This window comes from Monodelphis domestica, chromosome 2 (assembly GCF_027887165.1).
Source record: "Monodelphis domestica isolate mMonDom1 chromosome 2, mMonDom1.pri, whole genome shotgun sequence".
NCBI lineage: Eukaryota > Metazoa > Chordata > Mammalia > Didelphimorphia > Didelphidae > Monodelphis > Monodelphis domestica.
The window spans coordinates 26,768,903-26,791,514 of record NC_077228.1 but is presented as its reverse complement, the minus strand read 5'-3'; the positions used below and the strand labels follow the sequence as shown (position 1 = coordinate 26,791,514).

Sequence of the window (22,612 nt, the reverse complement as noted above, 5' to 3'; positions counted from 1 at the left end):
ATCTTGTTAACTGAGCTTGTAATTAAATATAAATATACATTTTTCAAAGCAGCAACCATTCTGCTGGTTCTAGCTTGCATTCTCCAGGATAGTCAGACGTCTGCCTCAGGGGCCAAGAATTTTTAAAAATTTCCCCTGGGCAGCAAGGATGAAGAAAGGCCAGCCTGCTGCCATTGGGACAAGCTTCCTGTCACCATGGTGCACCCAGGAGAGCAACAGCTATCCCAGAGAACCCAAAGCGCCCCTCCTGGCAGACCTCTTTTCAGTAAGACACTCGAACAGGCGGTCAAAGACCTCCTGACCACGGAGATCGTCCGCCAACACAGATGAATGGGAACCGCTGGCCTGTCTCGACTCGTCTATGTAATTGATGTACCGGGGTCAAATTCTCTCATTAATTGGACAGAAAAAAAAAAACCCACATCCTCCCCCAACCCCAAAACAAAGAGAAGCAGGCTTACTTAGAAGCAGACTTCTGGATCAAAGGTGAGATGAGGTGGAAGCGGATGTAGGCTGGAAGGAAAGATGGAGATCAGATCAATCAAGAACTGCTCTGGGAGGGGGCAGCTGGGTAGCTCAGTGGATGGAGAGCCAGGCCTAGAGAGGGGAGGTCCTGGGTTCAAATCTGCCCTCAGACACTTCCCAGCTGTGTGACCTTGGGCAAGTCACTTGACCCCCATTGCCTAGCCCTGACCACTCTTCTGCCTTGGAGCCAATACACAGTAGTGATTCTAGGATGGAAGGTGAGGGCATAAACAACTGGCTTCTCCCTTCTCACTCAAATAATCCCCACTCAACAAACTCCAGGAGTTTTCTATTCCCATTATGATCAAACCTAACACTGCTAGCTGGCACTTAAAGCCTTCTGCATACTGGCTCCAGTCTACCTTTCCTGTTTATTCTACATTTCTCCACTTCTTGAGGAGAAATATTCGGTTATAAATAAATTTTGAGTCAAGAAACTGAATGAAGGTGAAGAGGAATCGTACAAATGGAAACAGGAGAACATTCCAGGCTTAAAAACCAAATCCAGCTGTCAAGGAGTCTGTCTTCTACTTACTTAGGAATATTTAATAATGTTACTGTTCCTTTAATACAATAGACAATTGGGAACCAAGAACTGCTACAGAACAGAAGTTCTTAAGACGGAGCCTGTGACTTTTTTTAAGTATTTTGATCAGTCTGTATTTCAGTAGCATTGGTTCCCTTTGGGTATAACCCTTTGATTTGATTTTATTCTAAGCATTTAAAGATACAAATCAGAAAAGGGATTCTTCGCCTGGAACCCCAGACACAAACAAGGTTGAATTATACCACAGGAACCCCGAAATAGCCAATGGTGACGGTCAACTGCAAAGACTGGTAGCTCAAGATTGTTCTCATTATTAATATTATTTTAACAAATGAGACCCTAGAAGAGATACAAAGGGAACTGCTTGTTCTTCAATCCTAGGATGTCACTCAGGTCACTACTCTGAGACAACCTCCGGGTGACTAAAACCTTCAGGACTTCTGGTGGTGTTTTTCTCTTTATAAAAAGGAGACACATAAATCACAGGGTCAGTTCTCTCAGGAGTGGCAGCCACGCCTGGATCTGATTCTACCCAACTGAAAAGAAAACAATCTGCTCCCACAGCAGCCCTTTGCTTACTTCCTGGAGTCTGGTTTCCCCAGAAAAGGCCTGCCCTAAAACCAGGAAGAGCCCCACATCAGCCTCTCCGGGGGCATCTGGCTCTCTATTCCAGCATTCACGGGAAGCACTCATAGGCTTCTCCAAAGAACAATTTCTGGACTAGGTCAGGCAACCTAAACACATTTCAAATAGAAAACGATGAGTTTCCTTCCACTCCCCTCCTGATCCCTGAACAAATGAGAAACGTGGCATCCCTCAAGCCGTTCTTATAGCCCTCTCACTGCCTGGTCCCGCTACCTCCGGCTCTTCTTCAATCCATGCTCCACACAGCTGCCAGAGACCCAGTAAGCTTCAGGGGCACCCTGCTGCCTCCGGGGAAATAGATACCTGTGCTGGGCCCTTAGGGTCCCTAACCTCACGTCCTGACATTCCAACTAAACTGGGCATTCCACCCGCCACCTTCCTGCCCAACCCTCACCCCATGCACTCCTCCTCCTCCTCACTCAGCCTCTTAGAATCCTATTTCTCCCTTCAAGGTTTGAACAAGGCTTTTCCTAATGCCCAAAGGTATCACTGCTTTCTCTTCCCCACCAGAATGTCCTCATCTAGGCACTGATTGCAGTCTTGCTCCGTGAAGGCAGGGACTGTTCTCTTTCTCTGCAGGCCAGCACCTAGCAGACAATCTGGCACGCTGTAGGTTCTTTGGTAAATGCTTACTGACTTAACTTGGGAAGGTGAGAGTGGGGACAAGCTGCCCACTCGTGGGGGGATAGCTACTTCAGAGGTCGTGAATGCTACCACGCTTGCAAAAGAGATGGATGACCTCAGGGTCCAGGAGGCCACAGAATCAAAGCTGTTCAGTTCCATTCTTGTCCTTTCCTAGGAAACTGTTGGCTAGGGGAAACGGCCCCCCTCCCCCATCTGACCGAGTCACAGCCCCTGCCATTCTCCATCGGCCCTATGGCCAGGAATCCTTCCTTCAGAGGGGCAGAGCCCCCCATTTACAGGTCCCTCCCTCCAAAGCACCTGTGGAGTGAGGGTGTTCCAAGGGCCTGCAAGGTTGTAACAGCAGTTATCCTCACCAAAAAAGGCTAATTAAGCGAGCTGGAGAAACTGCGCACTACCATTAGGTTCAGTCAAGAAACCCCTCGCCGCCAAAGGTTCAGTAAAAGTCCAGAAAAGCTGCATGAAGGGAAAAGCAAAGGAAAAGGAGGCAAAAAAGCCGAAACCCATGACAGAGGGCTGGAGACGGGTGAGGAAGTGCCCCTCTGAGAAAGAGGGGAAGACACACCCTCTGCATGGGAAGGGGCCACCACTGAGGCTCTTCCACTTCCCCAGGAAGAGGACAGGAACCCACACTGTGCTCTCACTTCTTCAGGTACCTGTGACAGCTGGCGCAACAAGGGACTTCACAGCCATCTCAAATACCGCCCTCCACAGAACAAGGCAGAGGAGCCAAAGGCCAAGCAAATGAACCAAGGGCATCCAGCACTGGTTTGAGTGAGGACATGGGTAATTCTGGTGGGCACTGGCTCCTGGCTGGCCTGGGCTAAGAGCTCCCTTGAAGGGCAAACAACTCGCATTTCTAATACCCAATTCTGGCCAGTCATTTGATAAAAACACACTTAGGGGAATGAGGCAACAGGCATTTTGCTTGCTATTTCCAATGATGACCACAGAAATTGTCACATTTCAGTCATTTTTTAGTCATGTCTAACACTTGATGACCCTACTTGGAATTTTCTTGGCAAGAATACTGAAGAAGTTTGCCATTTCCTTCTCCAGCTCATTTTGCATATGAGGAAACTAAGGCAAACAAGGTTAAAGTGACTTGCCCAGGGTCACACAGCTGGTTAAGTCTGAAGCCAGATTCGAACTCTAGGATGATGTCTTCCTGACTTAAGGCCAGGCACCCTTTGCACTATGGTACCACCTGGCTGCCCGTAGTAGATGCTTAGTAAATGCTTGTTGACTATTTCAAAATTAGGGCTTCCAAGCAGAAAGAAAGACGTAGGAAACTGTAAAAAGGTTAAGAATACACACTACACCATCAGAGAAATATTGAACGATGATCAACTGGGAAGTATTGAACCACTATCAGCAAAGCTAGTCTCCGAGATAACCACAAGAAGCTCATGATGAAGGCTCTCCTCAACCAAAGAAGGGATCGGTGGAAGTTGAGGCAGATCAAAGCAGGCCAACTTCCACTACATCCCCTTCATGACATTTCTATGTCTGATCTATATTTTGTATGTGTGAGATGGGACTTCTATTATGATATAAGCAATATGGAAATATTAATTGCATGAAAGTATGAGCATAATCTATAATCATTATCTTGGAGAGGGCTAGAGGGTAGGGAAGGAAAAAATTTGAATTCTAAAACATTAAAAAAACAATTGTCAAAAATTGTTTCTATAGATGTAACTGAAAAATAAAAATATATTTTAAACATAAATAAACAATATTCATATATTTTACAAAACACTCACTCAGGTTGCAGAGCGAGGTGGCTCAGAAGTGCGCTAGGCCTGGAGATGGGAGGGTCCTAGATTCAAAACCCAGCCTCAGTAAAGGAAAAAGGCCCCTTCAACAGAGTGGCCGAGGTGAGGAGGAATGGGGAAGAGGGGAGAAGGAAGGAACTCATGATGAACAGCCTCAATTTTTCCTATAAAATATAAGGCAAGGTTCTCAGCCGAGATAATGGGGAGAAGGGGACCAAGGGAGGTTTGAAGAAGGTGGAAAAGGTTTGAAAGAGCCATTGGGGTCGAGACCAGGAGAGTGAGCAGACAAGGGAGGTGTGGCAAAATTGCCAAGCAGCAGAGAGGGCCACGTTGAGGTTACTCACCCCTAGACGAAGAGGTGGCCAACTCAAGAGGAAGAATGACACACATTTTTTGGACGTGGCTAATGGAGGAAGGCATTTTACTTGACTCTGCACATTTGTTTCATTTTGTTTTAACGGAGGGCAGGGGCTTATAGAATGGAAAGGGAGGTTAGTAAGCAGGACATCTTGGAAGGTTCCATGCTGAAGTTATCATATACCTAAGAGGTCCCTGCAAGCAGTCACTGTTTGTGCTTTTTACTTGTCTCCTCAGTGCCTAGGCCAGAATGAGTGAGTCATTCTTGACTGACTGGAACCCCTGGTTTCCTTCCAGCTTCAGATTCTGTAATAGGCCTACTGGGGTACCCCCGATGCTGCCAGCAGCTTGGGAAGACTTTCCCCTCACAGTTCACTTGTATTTGCTTTGTCTATATTCTGTATAGACCAACATATGTTCAAGTTGTATCCACAGTATAACTAGGACTTCCTTGAGGCCAGCAACTATTCTCTTGTACAGATCCAGTCCAATGCCCTGCATACAGTCGGCACATAATAAATACTTGCTGCCTGATGGATTAGAAAGGAAGGCCTAAGTTCACTTCAGAAAGACGCCTGGGTTCATGTATAATCCCTTTTCACTTCTACTTTGCATGAGGAAAGGACTGTTTGATTTGGCAATTGTTTAAAAATCTTCAAATTCATAACTGATATTCAATAATATAATTTTTAAAAGGGAAATGAAAGTGATGAAATCAACAACTACTCAAGCACCTAGGGTGTATTTCATTTTCTTTTTTTATTCTGAACTTTAAAACCCCAAATAAAGAAAACATTTCCATCTATGCTGTAGAACAGGAGAGGGTTGTACATGAAAATGCAAACACTAGTATGTAAGGCTAAACACTACACTACATGCTGGACACAGTACTAGGTGCTGGGGACACACAAAAATAAAAATAGCCTTAAAAATTCTTTTTTTTTTTTTAATTCTTACTTCCTGTCCTAGTAATAACTCTAGGACAGAAAGGCAAGAGCTAGACAAATGGAGTTAAGTGATTTGCCCAGGGTTACATAGCTAGAAAGTGTCTGAGGCCAGATTTGAACCCGGGACCTCCTGACACCAGGCCTGGCACTCTATCCAATGTGCCACCTATCTGTCTTGATAAAAAATGGTTTCACTTGGTATTTATACAAAGGCTAGATGCTGTTCAATCAACAGTACAAAAGACCCCAATTTGCCACTGGAGCTCAAATCCTGAGGAAGAGGGGGTTGGTTAGTGATTGGCTGGTTCACTGGTTGGTTGGGGGCCAGGGTGGGTGGGAAGGTAGTTAGGCAGGGAGGCAAAGGGCAGACTGGGAACAGAAGGCCTGGCTTCCAGGCTGTCAGCCCGCAGGCTGAGCAGGAAGTGTTTGTTACCTTTGGGGATTTTGAACTTGTTGTCTTTCTTGTACCACAGGCAGCCCTGTGCAGTGTTCACAATCTTGACAGGATACTCTGTTTCAGGGCAATCAAAAGGTTTCAGAGCAAAGTCCGTGGCTAACAGAAAAAAACAAGAGAAAGGAAAATGCTCATCATTCCTTTCAGTGGGCTCCCCTGGGAATGGCCACGAACGCCTCGACAGCACACAGCGGGGGCCTGGCCAGGGGCTCTGGACGGGTATGGGGAGTCGGGAGACCTGGATTGGCATCCCAGCCCTGTTATCGGGGTGATCCGGGGACTTGGAGCCACAAACCCTCTGAGCTCCTGAATCCTTATCAATCCTGGCACTCCCTACTACATCGAGGTTGTGGGGAAGAAAACACTTGGGGTAAAGCTTTTAAGTCCTAGGGAAATAGGTGACATTGTAACTACACTGCTGACACCTGGGAAGGCCTTCATCTAGGACTGAGCTTACAGTCACTGGGCCAAAGTGTCAGCAGGCCCAACAGGCCAGCCTCGAGTAATGAGGCTTGTTCCTGAGCACTGGACAGTCCACAAGGGCTCCTCGATCACTCCGATGAGTCTTCTAGAAGCCTCAGTGCCCAGTGTGCATCTCGCTCACTCACCAATATATTTATTTTCAGCAGGAAGGTGCAAATCTGGATTTAATTCAAAGTCACTGTTCCACAGGTCAGCCCACTTTCTTTCAATATCTGTAGAGGGAACAAGTCAGATGAAAGCACCAGCAGCTTCAGGAGCCTCTGAAGAACATCCTCATCTTTCTCTACAGCAGACCCGAGGCAGTCTTTGCCTTCACCGAAGCTGCCTCTCAACTCACAGCAACTCTCGGAGCTGCTATTTTAGGAGAAAACGAAGAGCAAGACCAGGCCCAGCTGGCCAGAAGCTTGAAGAGCACCACTTCCCCATCAATGCTGATGTCCTGTTCTCCTGGAGGTGGCTACGGTAGGGACAGCCAGGTCCAAGAGCCACAGAGGAATACACCCCCATGAAACAGAATGCCACAGAGTGGTGACATCACGACTCAGTGCCCACCCGAGGAGGCATGGGTACAACAGCACAGTGTGAGCAGGACTTCTTATGGGGGAGCCACTCTAGCATGCAGCGGAGACTTAAGATTAGGTAAGAGGCAGCCTGGGCTCAGATGAGGGAAAGAAAAGCAGAATAAGGAAAAATCTCTGCAAGAATGACTTAATGCAAGTACAGCCCCTCCTAGTTTTAATGGCTTCAGAGCTAAAGGGGAGAGCAATCAACAAACTGCGTTGCATCCTTAGACAGCCCACCACATTACCTTCTATGCTGTAGTGAGTCCCAAACCATTTCTCCCTGAGGTCACATTTTCCCTCATTAGCAGCAGACAGCAGGACAAGATTGGCTTTTTGTGGGATTAACTGAGTAAGGGCATCAGTAATAATCTATAACAACAAAAAAACACTTCATTTTAATCCAAGATACATTCCTACTAAAGTACACAAGGATTCATTAGCCCAAATAACTTCCATAAGCTTTTGCTATCTTCACTGGCATCATTAATGCTTGCTGATTGATTGCTAATGATGAATTAGGGGAGGCAGCATGGTGTAATGGACAGAGCCTCAGAGCCAAGATGACCACTTCCTCGATTAAAATCCCACCTCTGACCCACATTGGCTGAGTGGTCCTAGCCCAGTCACTTTACCTCTTAGTGTCCCAGGCATCCCTCTGAACCTAAAATAGGGAGCAGGTACAGACTGGGATAGAACAGGGAGGCTGCCAAGCTTGAAGCAAGCTGTCTATACTGGTGAAATCAATAACGTTTTTTTAAATGACGATCAAATCAATCTAGGTCTAAAGGCAGCCCAACTTGCCAAACGCTCATTTAGAAGGTGGTAATGAGGACTTACGAGTTCATTTCCCCCACCAGGCTAATGATGAGTAGTACCAAGGTCCTCAGCTAGCCCACAAAAACTGACAACTCACGAGGCAGCAGAAACTAAATGAATGTCTTCCCTTTTGGGGTGAACCACTATACTGCCCACTACACTAAGGACTCTTGGTCTCCTAAGAGCCTCAGATACACTAAGGGTGGGACTGACTTTTGTGGGTAAGCCTAGGAAGTAAAACATTATTGGCAACATAAAGACACTCTTTCTAAAGAAAAGAAAAATGCAGCCAGCATCAAGAAGCCAAAGTAATAGGTTCAAGAACCTTTCATTGTGTCCTCAGCCACAGGTACAATGTGACATCGAAGTGTAGGCTGTTTTAGGTGCCCTCCAGCTCTTCAGGGAGCTGCTAGCATCTCCCTCAATGAGAAGACCATGAATTGAGGGACCTCCCCTCCCAGGGGTAAGGCTTCTCCCCCACTGACTAGCACTTAGTGAATCCAGGGGCTTCTGCACTCGTGCTAGGGCTATTTTTACTACATTAAGCCTCTGGCTTTCCTGAAGTCCCAATTTCATTCAATTTTGATTGCAGGGGATGGTGGAAGTTTTGAAAGCTAAAATAAAACTATTCTATAATTAAAGAATCCCAGCTGATATGGCAGACACAGCTCCAAAATCAAGCAATAGTTGGGATTTAATATGCCTTTGTAAATAGATGCGGCGATTGGAGGGTTGGGGGCAGACTTTTAATTTGTTTGTGCACAGCTCCAGAATGCCAATGCAGTGCTTCAATACAGGGGTTCATGACTTTGTTGAGGTGACTCTCCCTGCACAGCCACTCTCCGCCATGTCTTTATGAGCTCATACGGCCCCTAGTGGCAGCCTTTCCCAACTCACCCAAAGTGGCTCTTGAATGACAGACCCACAGTCCAGATCTGGGGTCCAGGCCTGGGAGAGCTAAGAAGCAGCTGTTTGTACTCTACTGACCTGAAAAGGAGAACCCCGGGCCCCCCTCATAACTCAATAAAACAGGGGAAAAGGACTCAACTCAGGGGATAGCTCACAATACACAACTGTTGATAAATAAAATGTTTCCAAAGTTTTATGAACGACAACAAGGAAGAAGAAACCTGATCTAACCCTATACAAGTTTCCCTATTTCCACCAATTCCTCAGGGAACTAGTGTTTACGGCCACATTCCCTCCTGAACTCCCTCTTTCTCCTCCGACCTCCTTCTTCTCCCCCCGCCACCCCACCAAGCAGAAAACCTACCTCTGGCTTATATTCAAACAGCAGCTGGTCACCAGTGAGGAAATCCTGCAAGGGGTACAGCTGCATGTTCTCACACATGTTTTCCACATACTCAACGGGATCTGTCTGTGGACAAGCAGCATCCTTTAGTACCAGAACGTCACCGTCAACATCTCTAACCACTGGTCTCTCCCACTCCCCATACAAGTCTGGAGAGCTCACCATCCTGAAGGCATGATCAACAGTCTGATCCTTGAACCTCCAAAGCAAGCTTCTGTCTATCCCAACAAGAGCCAAACCAACACTGAACCCTTTCTAAAATATATTATGAGGTGGCTAAGTGGATTGAGAGCAAAGGCCTAGAGACAGGAGGTCCTAGGTTCAAATCTGACCCTATACTTCCTAGCTGTGTGACCCCGGGCAAGTCACTTGACCCCCATTGCCTAGCCCTTACCGTGTTTCTGCCTTGGAACCAATATGCCATATTGATTCTAAGACAGAAGATAAGGGTTTACAAAGAAATGTATCATTGGATCACCAAGCAGCTCCAAAGTACATCTTTTCCTTTCTCTCTCCCTCCTTTTATATCCCCAGTGCTTAGCATAGTGCCTTGCATATAGCAGAAGCTTAACAAATGCTTACTGATCCCATGGAGGCACAGCTATAAGGCATGAGAGACAGAGCTGGAAGGGACCTTCGAAATCTTCTATTCAACTTCCCTTGATTTATTCTGACAAATAAAATGACCATGTCCACATACACAGAACAGAATGAGTATTCTATATGGAACTGAAGCTTTATTATGAATAAATTCCTTTTCCTTTTAAGCTACTCTTTCCTCATTTTAAAGATAAGGAAACTGAGGCACAATGCAGGCAGAGGAAGGTGCCCTAAATCACCTATGAGAAATGGCAATGTTTACATTTCTAGCCAGGGATTCTGAGGCTAAATCAGGCTTTTCCAGGTTCTTCTCCCCCTACTCCACTGTTAAATAGCTCTGTACCTGGTTCAATATAAGATGTCTAGACTGATATGCCTGGCCTAGTTAAGTTTTCTTCCAACCTATGGCTCACTACATAACCTAAAATCATGTTATCAACTCTTGGGCAGCCAAGGAGCCTGGCTATGTGTTAAAGAGTATCCCTCTGATTATAGGGACTGGGGAGAAAGTGAAGGACAGGAAAAAAGATGGAGGAAGCCAAGGGGGACCATATCGCTATCTGAGAGCATCCCCTCCAGGCCTACATCACTGTCAGAGATCACTTGGATGGTGTGGTGGGAGGAGGCACTGGCCTTGTTTTGCTTAATCCCAGAGGGCAGAGACAGGGAGAGAGGAAAAGAGGCCGAGTCTAGAAAACCTTCCCACCCATTACAAATGTCCCAGAGTCAAATGGGTGGCCTGAGGAGACCAGCCTTCAAACAGGCTGGATGGCCCCACACTGGGATAGCATCACTGGCATTGTTCCTTTCAGGTATGGAGGGGCTGGACGAGATGGCCAATGTTCCCATTCTGTGATTCTGATCTGCTGGCATGGTCTAGGTGACTAGGAGGTGTGAGAGAGAATGCTAGACCCAAGTTAATCCTGCCTCAGACTCCAAGTAGCTGTTTCAGGTGGCCAAGGCACAGAATCTCTCTGAACCTCAGTTTCTTCATCTGTAAAGTAGAAATAACAGCACCTGTCACGGGGGTTCATGAAGATCCAATGAGATCATGTATATAAAGTGCTAAGGAAAACTGTTAGTATTTTAGGGGCAGGGTGGTCAGATGGGTAGAGTGCTGGCAGTCAAGCCTTTATAACATACAGGCATCCCTTTTACATTTAGGGGTGCAGTGCCCTTGCAATCTGGAAAATCCAAGTAAAATGTTTTGGCCTTCTCTTCATACCACAGAAGTAGGAATTTTTTCTTTTCGTTTATGGGGTGTTTACCATACCTGATCATAAAATCTGGGTTAAGTACTTAGTCACAGACTATATGTAGGTCAATGTTAACATTTCTAGCTTTTGTGTGTCATCTGCTGACTTTCACATTCTTTTCACAAACTTTAAAAAAGAAATTGTGTGTATGATAAAATATGCTGATATTATACAATACCAGACATATACTTTATGCATTTCTGAGATTCTACAACTTTTTTTAAACCTTTACCTTCCGTCTTGGAATCAATACTGTGTATTGGCTCCAAGGCAGAAGAGTGGTAAGGGCTAGGCAATGGGGGTCAAGTGACTTACCCAGGGTCACATAGCTGGGAAATGCCTCCAGATTTGAACCTAGGACCTCCTGTCTGACTCTCAATCCACAGAGCCACCTGGCTGGCCCTCTATAACTTTTTCTGTTTCATCTACTAGTCTTCACATGTCATCTTTTGGCTTCAGCAAAAATCCCCAAACATTCCCAAGTAAATAGAACCAGGCCAATAAATGATACCATAGTCAATCAATTAGTAAACATTTATTAAGTGCCTATCAGTTAGGTCCTATGTTAAGTCTTGGGGATGCAAAGAAAGAGAAGATAATGCCTACTCTCAAGGAATTCATAGCCCCAACAGAGGAGACGCTGTGCAGACATTGAACAAGCTAGAGATAGACTCAATTGGAGATGTTCAATAGATTTGAAGAATCTAGAATTAAGAGAAGTCAGGAAAAGCTTCCTGTGGGATATGATCCTTTAGCTGGGGCTTGAAGGAAGCCAGGGGAACTGGGAGATAGAAATTAAGGTTCCTTCCATCTCTACACATTTATCTGCCACAATTTATTCAGCCATTCCTTAACATTCTCTTAATTTCCAATGTTCTGCCACTACAAAAAGAACTGCTAACAGTAATGTTGTATATCAACACTTTTTTCCTCTTTCTTTGGCCAGTTTCAGGTATGCTCAAGAGCAGGCCCCCTAGTCTTCCTTAATGAACTCATCAACTCCATGAATTCAACTGCCACTTGTATCCTGCCAATTCCTAGATCAGTGATGATGAACCCAGTGCCAAGAGTGCCCCCCCCTTACTCCACACGGGAGGGAGAAAGCGCTCCCATTGGGTTGCTGGGCGAGGGGCGGGTGAAGTGAGGAATATCTTCAATGAGGGTAGATAGAGAGGGGAAGGGGAGTGGCCCAAGCTCTCTGCTTTCCTCCAGCTCTGCCACCTGTGTGCTCCCACAGGGCTACTGGGCACCAGTGCCATAGGATCGCCATCATGGCCCTAGAGAAATATCCAGCCCTACTCACTCTTTCCTTATTTTCTGTTCCATATTATCCAACTGCCTACAGAGCAATTGAAACTTACATAAATACAAGTCATTACCTTCCCCAAAGAGCCATTCCCTCTTCATAACTTCCCGATTTCTGTTAAGAACACCACTCTCCCATTCACCTAAGTTTAACAGAATCTTCATTTAACTCTTCACCTTCACTCCAAATAAATCACTAAGACTTGTTAATTCTATGTTCTCAGTATCTCTTACAGGTATCCCCAAGCCCTTTTCTCCTAACTCTACCACTCCCTTAGTTCAAGCCATTCAACCAAAATTCTCTAACTTCCTAACTGAGCTATCTCTAGTCTCCCCTCTTCTCTTTTATCTATCTTCCAAATAGCTGCTAAACTGATATTTCTGAAAAACAGGTCTGACCATATCATTTCCCTGCTCACAAAGCTACCATCCCTATAATCTCTAGACTAAAATATAGACTCTTTGTCATTTAAAGCCCTCTGTTATATTGCTTCTGCTAAACCTGGAAGGCTCGGCACACAGTGTTCTGTTCACACACACTCAATCCCAGTCAAACTGGCCTCTTCTTAGAGAATGCAGCTCCTACTTCCATGCCTGGAGCCAGCTAGTATGCCCTCTGCCTTCCTCTGCCTCTTAAGAGTCCTTAGGTTCCTTCAGATCTTAGGTTGAGGACCACCTCCTATGGGAAGTCTGCAAGAACTCTCCCCCCAAGGTAGGCGTGTGCCCCTTCCCTGTGTGACTTTGTAGCTACTTTACAGACATTTTGTATAGAATATAAAAAAGAATAGAATGTAAGTTGCTGGAGGACAAGGGCTCTTTCATCTTTGTATCCCCCTTGCCTAGGCTAACAAAGCATTTGACACATAGTATATCTATCTGTCTGTCTGTCTATCTATCTGTGTCTGTGCACACATTTGCATGTGTGTATATAATAGAAGTAGAATAGGAAAAGAATCTTTGTATTAAATTTCTCTGATATTGTATAGACTAAATGTATAAGAGTATCAGCCATTCCCCAATAGAGAAATGGTCAAAAGTTTAAAACAGGCAGTTTTGAGATGAAGAAATCAAAGCCACATATATGAATAACTGCTCTAAATTATTACTGATTAGGAAAATACAAAACAAAACAATTCTGAGATATTCTCTCATACCTATCCAATTGGTTAAAATTATAAAAGGGCAAAATGACAAAAGTTGGAGATGAGGGAAAACAGGAACTTTTTCAATGTACTGATAAGTTGTGCTGGATATCTTTTCCTTTCTAAGATACATTATTTGTTATATAGGATGGTTCTCTGGGAAGGGGGGATAGGATACTTGGAATAACTATGATAATACAAGAAACAGAAAATATCAATAAATTTTTTTTTAATTTTAAAGAAAAAAGTCAATATCACCTTATTACAGCATGTGAATAAAGGCACTGAGTTGGTCAACACAGCAAAATGTATCTATCACCCAGTCAGGAGAATATAAGCTACCGGAAGACAAGAATTATCTTTATTTTTGTACAGGTATTCTCAGCAGTCAGCACAGTTTTGGGCAAATAGTAAACACTTAATACATGTGTTTTTCATTCATTCATTCATTCATTCATTCATTCATTCATTCATTTTCATTCATTCATTCTGCAATAGTATGAGAAAAACTGGAAAGTTTGATGGTTCTACATGGTGGAGGCCCTGAATAATGTCACAAAGAAATATTAGAACAAAGAATGTGGAAAAGCTATCAGAACTGTCAGGGAATTAGAATGTATACTCTAGAATATCAGAGCAAACAAAGTGTCTTTAGAACATGAAAGGCTCAAAGTAGAGCAGAACTCACCTGTCGCAGGGTCTTGTCCAGGTGGAACTGGAGCCCAGATCTATCCAAAAACCTGCCTAGACCCCTTCCATCACACCACTTGATTCCTACTTCCAGTGTGAGCATTTAAGATAGTAAGTTTGCTGTGCCAACAATCCCCAGCCCCAAATGGTCCCCGACACCATCAATTCAGAAATGACGCATCTAAAGTCCCATACAGCATATGTTACTGTTAGAGTCAGAATTTAGACACTGTTCTCCTGAACAGTACTTGTTCCACTACACTCGTAGTAGTATCTCCATAAAGTTGACTTAAATCTATCTGTAGGATATGTTGTCACTGATCCCTTGGGAAAAATGCCCTTTAAAAGAGGCTTAGTTCCATTCTTGCCTCTGCCAAGTCCACTAGTGCCCATGTTTGGTAATAATACTAATTCACCTTCCTATGATGCTTTGGTTTACAAAGCACCTTGCTCATTCTCAGCCCTCATAAGGAATTAAGTATTATTATCCCCATTTTCATAAATGCAAAAAATGAGAATCAGAGAAGAAAGAACTCTACCCAAGTTGGCATAACCCAGGTAGGGAATCCCACCCTCAAACTAAGTCTAAAGACTCTTAAGTCTGGTCCATCAGTCAATCAGGAAATCTGTATTAAAGTGCCTGTTATATGACCAACACTGGGGAGATGAATAAAAGGAGATGCCCCTACTCTCAAGGAGATGCTGTTCTTCTCCACACAACCTGTGCAAATTCTTAGTATGTGGGAAGAGTTAATGAGGCAGTTGGAAAACCCCCAGGACCTACATCCACAGAGGCTGTGGAAAGGAGCACCAGAAGAACAACTTGCCCCAATAGTAATTTGCATTCCATGCGAAACCAAAGAAAGAGCTAAAAGGAAGCCTCTATAGGAGTGACCCGGAGAATCATAGCTGCACTTTGGAAGAATCATCATGGTACCAGTAGACAGGATAGAAGACATTAAAGGGAAGAAAATCCAGAAGGGAGCTGCTGCAATAATCTAGGTGAGAAGTGATGTGGGCTAGAACCAAAGCACTCACTGTGTGAGGAAGAAAAGTGGTCAGATGCAAGAGATTAAAAAAAAAAAAGCCAGATCTGGCAGTCAACTGGAAATAAGGAGTAAGTGATAATGTCAAAGTTAAAAATCTGAAAAACTGGAAAGATGGGGTCACCTTCAAAAAAGCCAGGGAAGTGCTGAAGAGGGCCAAGTCTGAGGTGCCTATGGGACATCAGGTTTAAAATAATCATATGGCAAATGGTGCAATGGCAGGTGCTGAAGCTCAGGAAAGAATGGGGCTAGATAGTTAGAATTGGAAGTCACCAGGGAAGAAAGGATCATTAAAGCCCTGGGAGCAAATGAAGTCATCAAATGACAGTGTAGGGAGAAAAAAAAGAGACAGAGCTAAATACTTCAGTGAGTGCCAACCCATTTTGAACTGTTTTACAGATGAAGAAACAGAAACTAAGTCATTTGTCTAATGGAAAAACACACCAATCTTGTCACTATTCATTTAATTACATAATTAATTTTCAGATCTCCATGAAGTTTAGGTGGACCTGGGAATGACACACTTAAAATGCCAGGAAAACTTCCAATGTGATGGAATGAAAACTAATATATCCTTTCAATGGGGACAAGAATCAAATTTGAAAAAAGCTTGAGTCACAGTACCTGTTCTTGGTAATGAAATTCATTATCCTCAATTTTCTGAATCTCTTCAAAAATTCTGTAAAAAAGAATTATAGTTAGAGGGCATCACATTTCCAAAGAATATTGAAAATTCTTCCTGGAATACTAGAATAACTCCACCTCAGAATTCCCAGGGCTTTGCTGCTATAAGAAACAAGAGGGACACATACAACAACAACAACAACTCTACCCTTCACCCGATTCCTCATCCTCACCAGACAATTTCTGTCTTAGAAAAACTATTTTCTATCTCCCATATTGAAACTTTAGTATCCTCTGACTTTTCTTACTCCTAGCTGATCATTAACAGGTCCCATAAACTCTACTGAAATGGGTAGGAGATGCAAACAAGTCATATTAAGCACCTACTATGTGCCAGGCACTATGCTAAGCACTTTACAAAAATACCATCTGAGACTCATAACAGTCCTGTGAGGTAGGTACTAGAATTATCATCCTTATTTAGCTGTCAGGAAACTGAAGCAAACAAAGGTGAAGTCGCATGGCCAGGGTCACTCAACTAGTAAATGTCTGTGGTTGGATTTAAACTCAAGTCTTCCTGACTCCAGACCCAGTGCTCTAGACATTATGGCACCTCCTAGCAAGTTAACGTATTGATGTCTTCTTCCATATTCCCATTTAGATCATTTTACTTTTTACATTTAATTTTTTGCTGCCACCTCCCAGAATATTATCCTTACCTAACAGATTTTCCCACCTCACCTTTTCCCTAATTACTTCTAGATTCATCTTCCTCATTTATGGTCCTGGTCATGCCAGGCTGCTACTCAAAACTCTTCAATGGCTCTTGGTTAAAATGGATCTCATGTCTCTCCCCCAAAAAGCTATTCAGCCTTCTGACCACCCAACTAAGCATGATCTTCTAATATATCCAAGTCTGTTACTGGCCTCTCTTCCTCAAGGTAGTATGATTTTAATCTTCAAAATCACATGTGATTTCTCCTGCTCCCTTACCCACCAACATTCAACTCGCTGCCAAGTCTTGTCCAATCCATTCTCCCATTCCAATAGTGCTTCCAATCAAGCTCTTCTGTTCCCACTGCTACCCTCCTAATTCAGGCTCCCATTACCCTGGCTTACTTAGCCAACTGGGAAGTATCCTCAAACTGGTCTCCTGGTCTCATCCTTACAATTTTTCTTTTCTTTCTGGTGCCTGGCAGATAATAGGAACTGTCCCTATAAATGTTTATTTCTACCTCCCCTGCCAAACACAACATTATAATAATGGCATTCAAAAGTCTTCAGGAGTCCTTCAGTGCTTACCAAATAAAATTCAAATTCACTAGCCTGGAACTCAAGACCCTCCTCCCCATCTGGCTCCAAAGTCTTCTCTCCATACATTTTGCCAACAAAAAAAGGACTAATAGGTCTTCCCCAGTCTTCCCTCGGTCCCCACTGATGCCTTTGAGCATCATTCCCCTATACCTACAACAGTTCTTCCCTAAATTTCTATGAAAATTCTTCTTCCCTCTCTAAAGGTACAGCTCAAGCCAACCCATCAATAAGTTTTCTTGGGCCCCATTCCCTCAAGTGTAATCACTGGTCCTTAGTCAAACTTCTTTTGATATTCTAGTTGGAACTCTTCAAGCAGCTATAGATAGTGTAGTCAACAGAGTGCTGGACTTGAATTTCGGGAGACCCAAGTTCAAAACCTTACTCAGATACTTACTGGCTTATACAAAAAGGATGATCATAGCCTCTCTCCCAGGGATATAGTGAGGATCAAAATGAGAAAGCCTATATATAGTGCTTGGCAAGTCTCAAAGCACTAGTGATAATTACTAGCCATTAAGCCATGTGGTAGGCATCTCCCCTCCTCACCTCTCTATTAGTTCTCTCACTTCTTATCTATAGAGGCTCATTTCCTACTGCCTGCCTAGAAACATGGCCAAAGTTCTACCATCTTTAAAAAAACATGACTTCACCACCCTACCACACCCCCTTTCATATCAGCATTATCTCATCTCATTTCCTTTTTTCATGAAGACCTACAAAAAGCTATCCATACTCCTGCCTCCACTTTTTCACCTCCCATTCCTTTTTCATTCCCTTTTATCTGACCTTTGTTCTTATCACTCATAAGAGAACTGTTCTTTCCTACATAACCAGTAATTTCTTTATTGCTATATCTAATGATTTTTTTTCTCATCCACACCTATCTTAAGACTATAAATACGGATGGTATAGGGCAGTGTTGGTGAAGTATTGGCACATGTGCTGAGCCAGAGGAGCTGCTCTGTTCCCCCTCTTCCCTGCGCCCAGGGACATTTTTCAGTTGCTCAAAGCAAGCACTTCCTCCCTCTGCTCTCTGGGGTAATGCAAGGGGCTCACAAGGCAGCTTGAAGTTGCAATTTGGCCACAAGAACTTGAAAACCTTCACCAATGCTGGTATAGGGGCTAGAGTGCTGGACTTTGAATCAAGAAGCCTTGAGTTTGATGCTGTCTCGGACATTCGAGAGCTATGTGATCCTGGACAAGTTACTTACCTGCTTTCAGCCTCCATTTCTTCATTTGCAAAATGAGAATAATCAAAGCATCGCCCTCACAAGGCTTTTGTGAGGATCAAATAAGACTATGAAGTGCTTAGAGAAACTCACAAGAGCATGTGAGATAACAAACTTTCCAAACTATTTAAATATTATCTATTACTGTGGTGACAATGAGGATTATTAACTTCTCCAGAGTAGAGTACACTACTGACAACCTTTTCCTTCCTCCCTAGATTTTCCATGACATTGCACTGTTCTCCTCTTTCTCCTGCCTGACCAATCCTTTTGGGTCCCTCCCTCACCCACATCCTGAACCCACTGGACTGTCTTCTCTTCATGAACTCAATAGCTCCCATGAATTCTCAGCAGATGACTCCCAAATCTATACATACAAACCCAATCACTTTCTTGACTTCCTGGCCTCCATCACCACCTCAGCATGTGTAAAAATGAAAATGCCTAATCTCCCTCTAAATCTCCCTCTAAAGTTTCCCTTGAGGACTTCACTACCAGCCTCTCAGCTAAACAGATTCACACACTGCAAGTCATGAACAATCCTTACTTATTTCCAATGTGTGTTTCCTCAACATGTCTCACAGTTATATCCCACCCACTCTGGCTCAGGCACCCTTCAGTTCTCACCAGAGAAATCTCAAGGCCACCACTCTCTCCAAATCATCCTCCATACAGCTACCACAATTATATTTCTAAAGTCCGGAAGTGACTGTCTCTCTCCTGCTCAAGAAGTAGCAGCAGCAGCTTGCTTTTCTTTCTTTCTTTTTTAAACCCTTGCCTTCTGTCTTGGAATCAATACTGAATATTGGTTCCAAGTAGAAGGGCAGTCAGTAAGGGCTCAGCAATTAGAGTTAAGTGATTGGACCAGATCAGAGAGCTAGAGGGTGTCTGAAGGCCAGGTTTGAATCCAGGACCTTCCATCTCTTATTCTGCCTCTCAATTTCCACTGAGCCATGTAGCTATCCCTCCTTTTATTTCTAGGAGAATAAAACTTCTTTTGTCTAGTCTTTAAAGTCATTCCCAATCAAGCTCTGAGCTAAAAGCACATTCCTCCAGACAGATCGGGACTTCTTGTTATCCTTAGCATTTGAAATTCTTCTGTCATTGTGCACTGCCTGGAATGCTCCCATCTCTTAGAACCTCTAGTCCTACCTTGGACACTTAGCTCAAGTACCACCTCTTGCCAGACTATCCCTTTTGTTACTTGATATAGAGAGGATAGAGAAAGACATGAGCAAGCATTGGACCAGATGAGGAGTAACCAGAGTTCAATTTGTCAACAAAGCTTCACTGAGCACCTGCTCTAGGCCAGGTCTCTATCACACACTGAGAAGAGAGACACAAAAGGGAATCAGGCCCTGCCCACCAAGTGATTTCAGGATAGCAGCAGGGGAATATTCAGGAAACAGTAAAGAGACAGGAAGCTGCTCGGCACACAGATTTAGAAGCCAACTACAGTGAGGTAAGTGACAGCTGAGGTGAACAATGGAAGAACAAAGCCTAGGAGGACCATAAGACTGATAGCAGGAGACATCCACCTGTCAAGACTCTGAACAAGTGGTGCCCCTAAAAAAGAAAAAAGAGCAACTCCAGAATGACTGGGGCCAATGGTCCACCAATGAGAGCTTTCGATCTGCAAAGGTCTCTTTCACCTACTGCTTGGTACCTCTACAATGGGGCATCTGCTACTGAGTACACCCATTACTCTGTATTCACTGCTCAGTAACTTGACAAGGGTATGCCCATTGTTGGGTACCTCCCACCTCTCCTAAGGCAATTCCTGCATCCTTCTGAGAACGACTTCTTACCTTTTATCAGGTCCTAGTTGTTGTAGCATTTTTAAATACTGGAACACAGTATGAGCAACCTAAAAACAAAATATCTGATGAGGCTCTTTGAATATGACGATAGTTAGACAATAGAAAATATCTTGACAATAAAAACTTTTTACCTCGTTGAAGTGTTCATAACCTTCATCAGTCAATGTAATAGATATGCTGAACACTGAATATGTAGAATTTTGCTCAAATCCCGTCTCACCATTCCCACCAAATAATGCAAGAGCCCAGCACCTACAGATAAAACAATTTATATTCCAGAATTAGTAACTTGTGACATTACATACCAGCTAGCTGAAATACTTCTAGGTCTAACCAGGAAATCATAGTTGTTCATAAAAGAATGAGAGGTAGAGTGGATAGAAGGCTAGTCCTGGGGTCCAGAAGATCTGGGATCAAGTTCCATTTCTAGCCCATAATGTCAACGTGACCCAAATCAAGTCACTTTACCCCTCCCCCTCTAGGATCTATTTGACAGCACTTGTCAACCTGCTTTGTTAGTGACCTACACCAAAGGCCGGATAAGCCCAGGGCTAAATAAATGCATAATAAAGGGAAACCAATGTATCAATTTGAAAACAAAAATGACACCACGGTCTCCGATTTCTAAAATCTGCCATCCCAAGGCTATTTGAACATAAGAAGTGTGTGGTGAATTCCAAATCAAACTAAAATCTAAATGTGAAGCAATCACATTCACTTTCAAAAAGGAAGACATTAAACTCCCCGACATAACCAAAGCAGTCCTCTTTGAATGGCCTGAGCACACAATGTTGACAGAGGACTGAGATGGCACTACTCCCCCAAATGAGTGATAATTCATTGTATCCTCACTTCCCCAGGGAAGAGCAACACTTCTGTTATCTAGAGTGTTGCTAACTCTGGGTTAGCCAATTCTCCAGAAGGCTAAAGGCTAATCATGTAAGTGCCCAGTCTTTGGGGTTCATTCAGACTTCTGAAAATTCAAAAATCTACTGAGCATTTCCCTAGCATGGAAACAATGACTCTGGTTCCTTACTTGGAGCATTTGTGGTGCTAGATTATAGAAAAGAGCAGGACAATCCCAAGCCTGTCCTAAATGCCTAGGCAAGCAAGGGAACACTGAGCTCAGCCCTGGTATTTACTGAGTGGGGATAAACCTGAACTACCCTGTAGAAGAGCTCCAAAATGTACATGGTGCCAGCCTATATCCTTCTATATGCTGCATCTCCGCCCTGACAGCAGACACTGTGGGATTTTCCCAGGCAGCTGCAAAGTCCTGTTTTCCCGGAGCATCTATTACTAAAGCCCAGGCTCCCTATGAAGCAGACCTTTACTAAGAGACTTTTGGCATTCTGGTTGGTAAGCTGCTCTGAGAGCTTCCAAAGAGCTGAAGCCCTTGACCCTCACTTCATCATCAGGGCCCATCTCAGCCTTTTCCTATGACCCAAACTAATCTTTGCTCCCATCTGCATGAAATGAGCTCTCAAAATCAAGGACCATTGCATACCAACAGGACCAACAGACATTTTCTTGGGTTAGGCAGCACTACCATCTTATGAACATTCAGAACACTGCAACTAAAATCCATTATACCCAGTTGAAGTCTGACAACACAGGAGCTCGATGAGGGTTTATTTTTTCCTCTTCTAGGTGTCTTGGTTAGTAACTGCTAGATTTGCTGAGGTTCTAGATACCTGAAGGTGCTGAATAAGGTTTACTGTGCTATCTCCACTTTAGAGATGAGGAAAAAGGCAAAAAGATTACCCCTGCTGGCATTAGCATGTCCCTTTGTGAGACATGGGCTTCACCCTCTGCCCTCTAATCACCTTGGAGCGGAGTTCAAAATATCTGGGGATGTTTTTGAGAAACTTCACACACAGTGTTTCACAGAGTCAAAATAAATAAGAATATTCATAGCTGCGCTCTTTGTGGTGGCCAAAAATTGGAAAATGAGGGGATGCCCCTCAATTGGGGAATGGCTGAACGAATTGTAGTATATGTTGGTGATGGAATACTATTGTGCTCAATGGAATAATAAAGTGGAGGAATTCCATGGAGACTGGAACAACCTCCAGGAAGTGATGCAGAGCGAAAGGAGCAGAACCAGGAGAACATTGTACTCAGAGACTGATACACTGTGGTACAATTGAACGTAATGGACTCCTCCATTAGTGTCAATGCAGTGTCCCTGAATAACCTGCAGGGATCAAGGAGAAAAAAACACTACCCACAAGCAGAGGACAAACGGTGGGAACTCCGAGGAAAAGCAACTGTTTGACTACAGGGGTGGAGGGGATATGACTGAGGAGAGAATCTAAATGAATACCCTAATGCAAATACCAACAACATGGAAATGAGTTTGGTTCGAGGACACATGTGATACCCAGAGGAATCACACATCGCCAATGGGGGGAGGAGGGGAAGAAAATGATCTTTGTTTCTAATGAATAATGTTTGAAAATGACCAAATAAAATAATGTTTAAAAGGGAAAAAAAAAGAAACAGAAGAAAAAACAA

The 22,612-nt window shown here is 43.8% G+C and overlaps 1 protein-coding gene across 4 annotated transcripts in view; it reads right to left on the bottom strand.

The window, feature by feature from the left end:
* Window positions 1-22,612, bottom strand: part of NRDC (nardilysin convertase) — a 79,563-nt gene that overhangs the window by 6,917 nt on the left and 50,034 nt on the right. For 3 of the 4 annotated variants that reach the window (XM_001362225.4, XM_056815140.1, XM_056815142.1), the window contains 8 exons: window positions 20,227-20,347; window positions 20,084-20,142; window positions 15,733-15,787; window positions 9,031-9,135; window positions 7,187-7,310; window positions 6,504-6,590; window positions 5,875-5,994; window positions 462-513 (listed from right to left, as the gene is read on the bottom strand). In XM_001362225.4, coding sequence (XP_001362262.3) covers window positions 462-513; window positions 5,875-5,994; window positions 6,504-6,590; window positions 7,187-7,310; window positions 9,031-9,135; window positions 15,733-15,787; window positions 20,084-20,142; window positions 20,227-20,347 — 723 coding nt within the window. The remainder of the gene's footprint in view (window positions 1-461; window positions 514-5,874; window positions 5,995-6,503; window positions 6,591-7,186; window positions 7,311-9,030; window positions 9,136-15,732; window positions 15,788-20,083; window positions 20,143-20,226; window positions 20,348-22,612) is intronic. The other variant, XM_056815141.1, reaches the window with a different exon arrangement.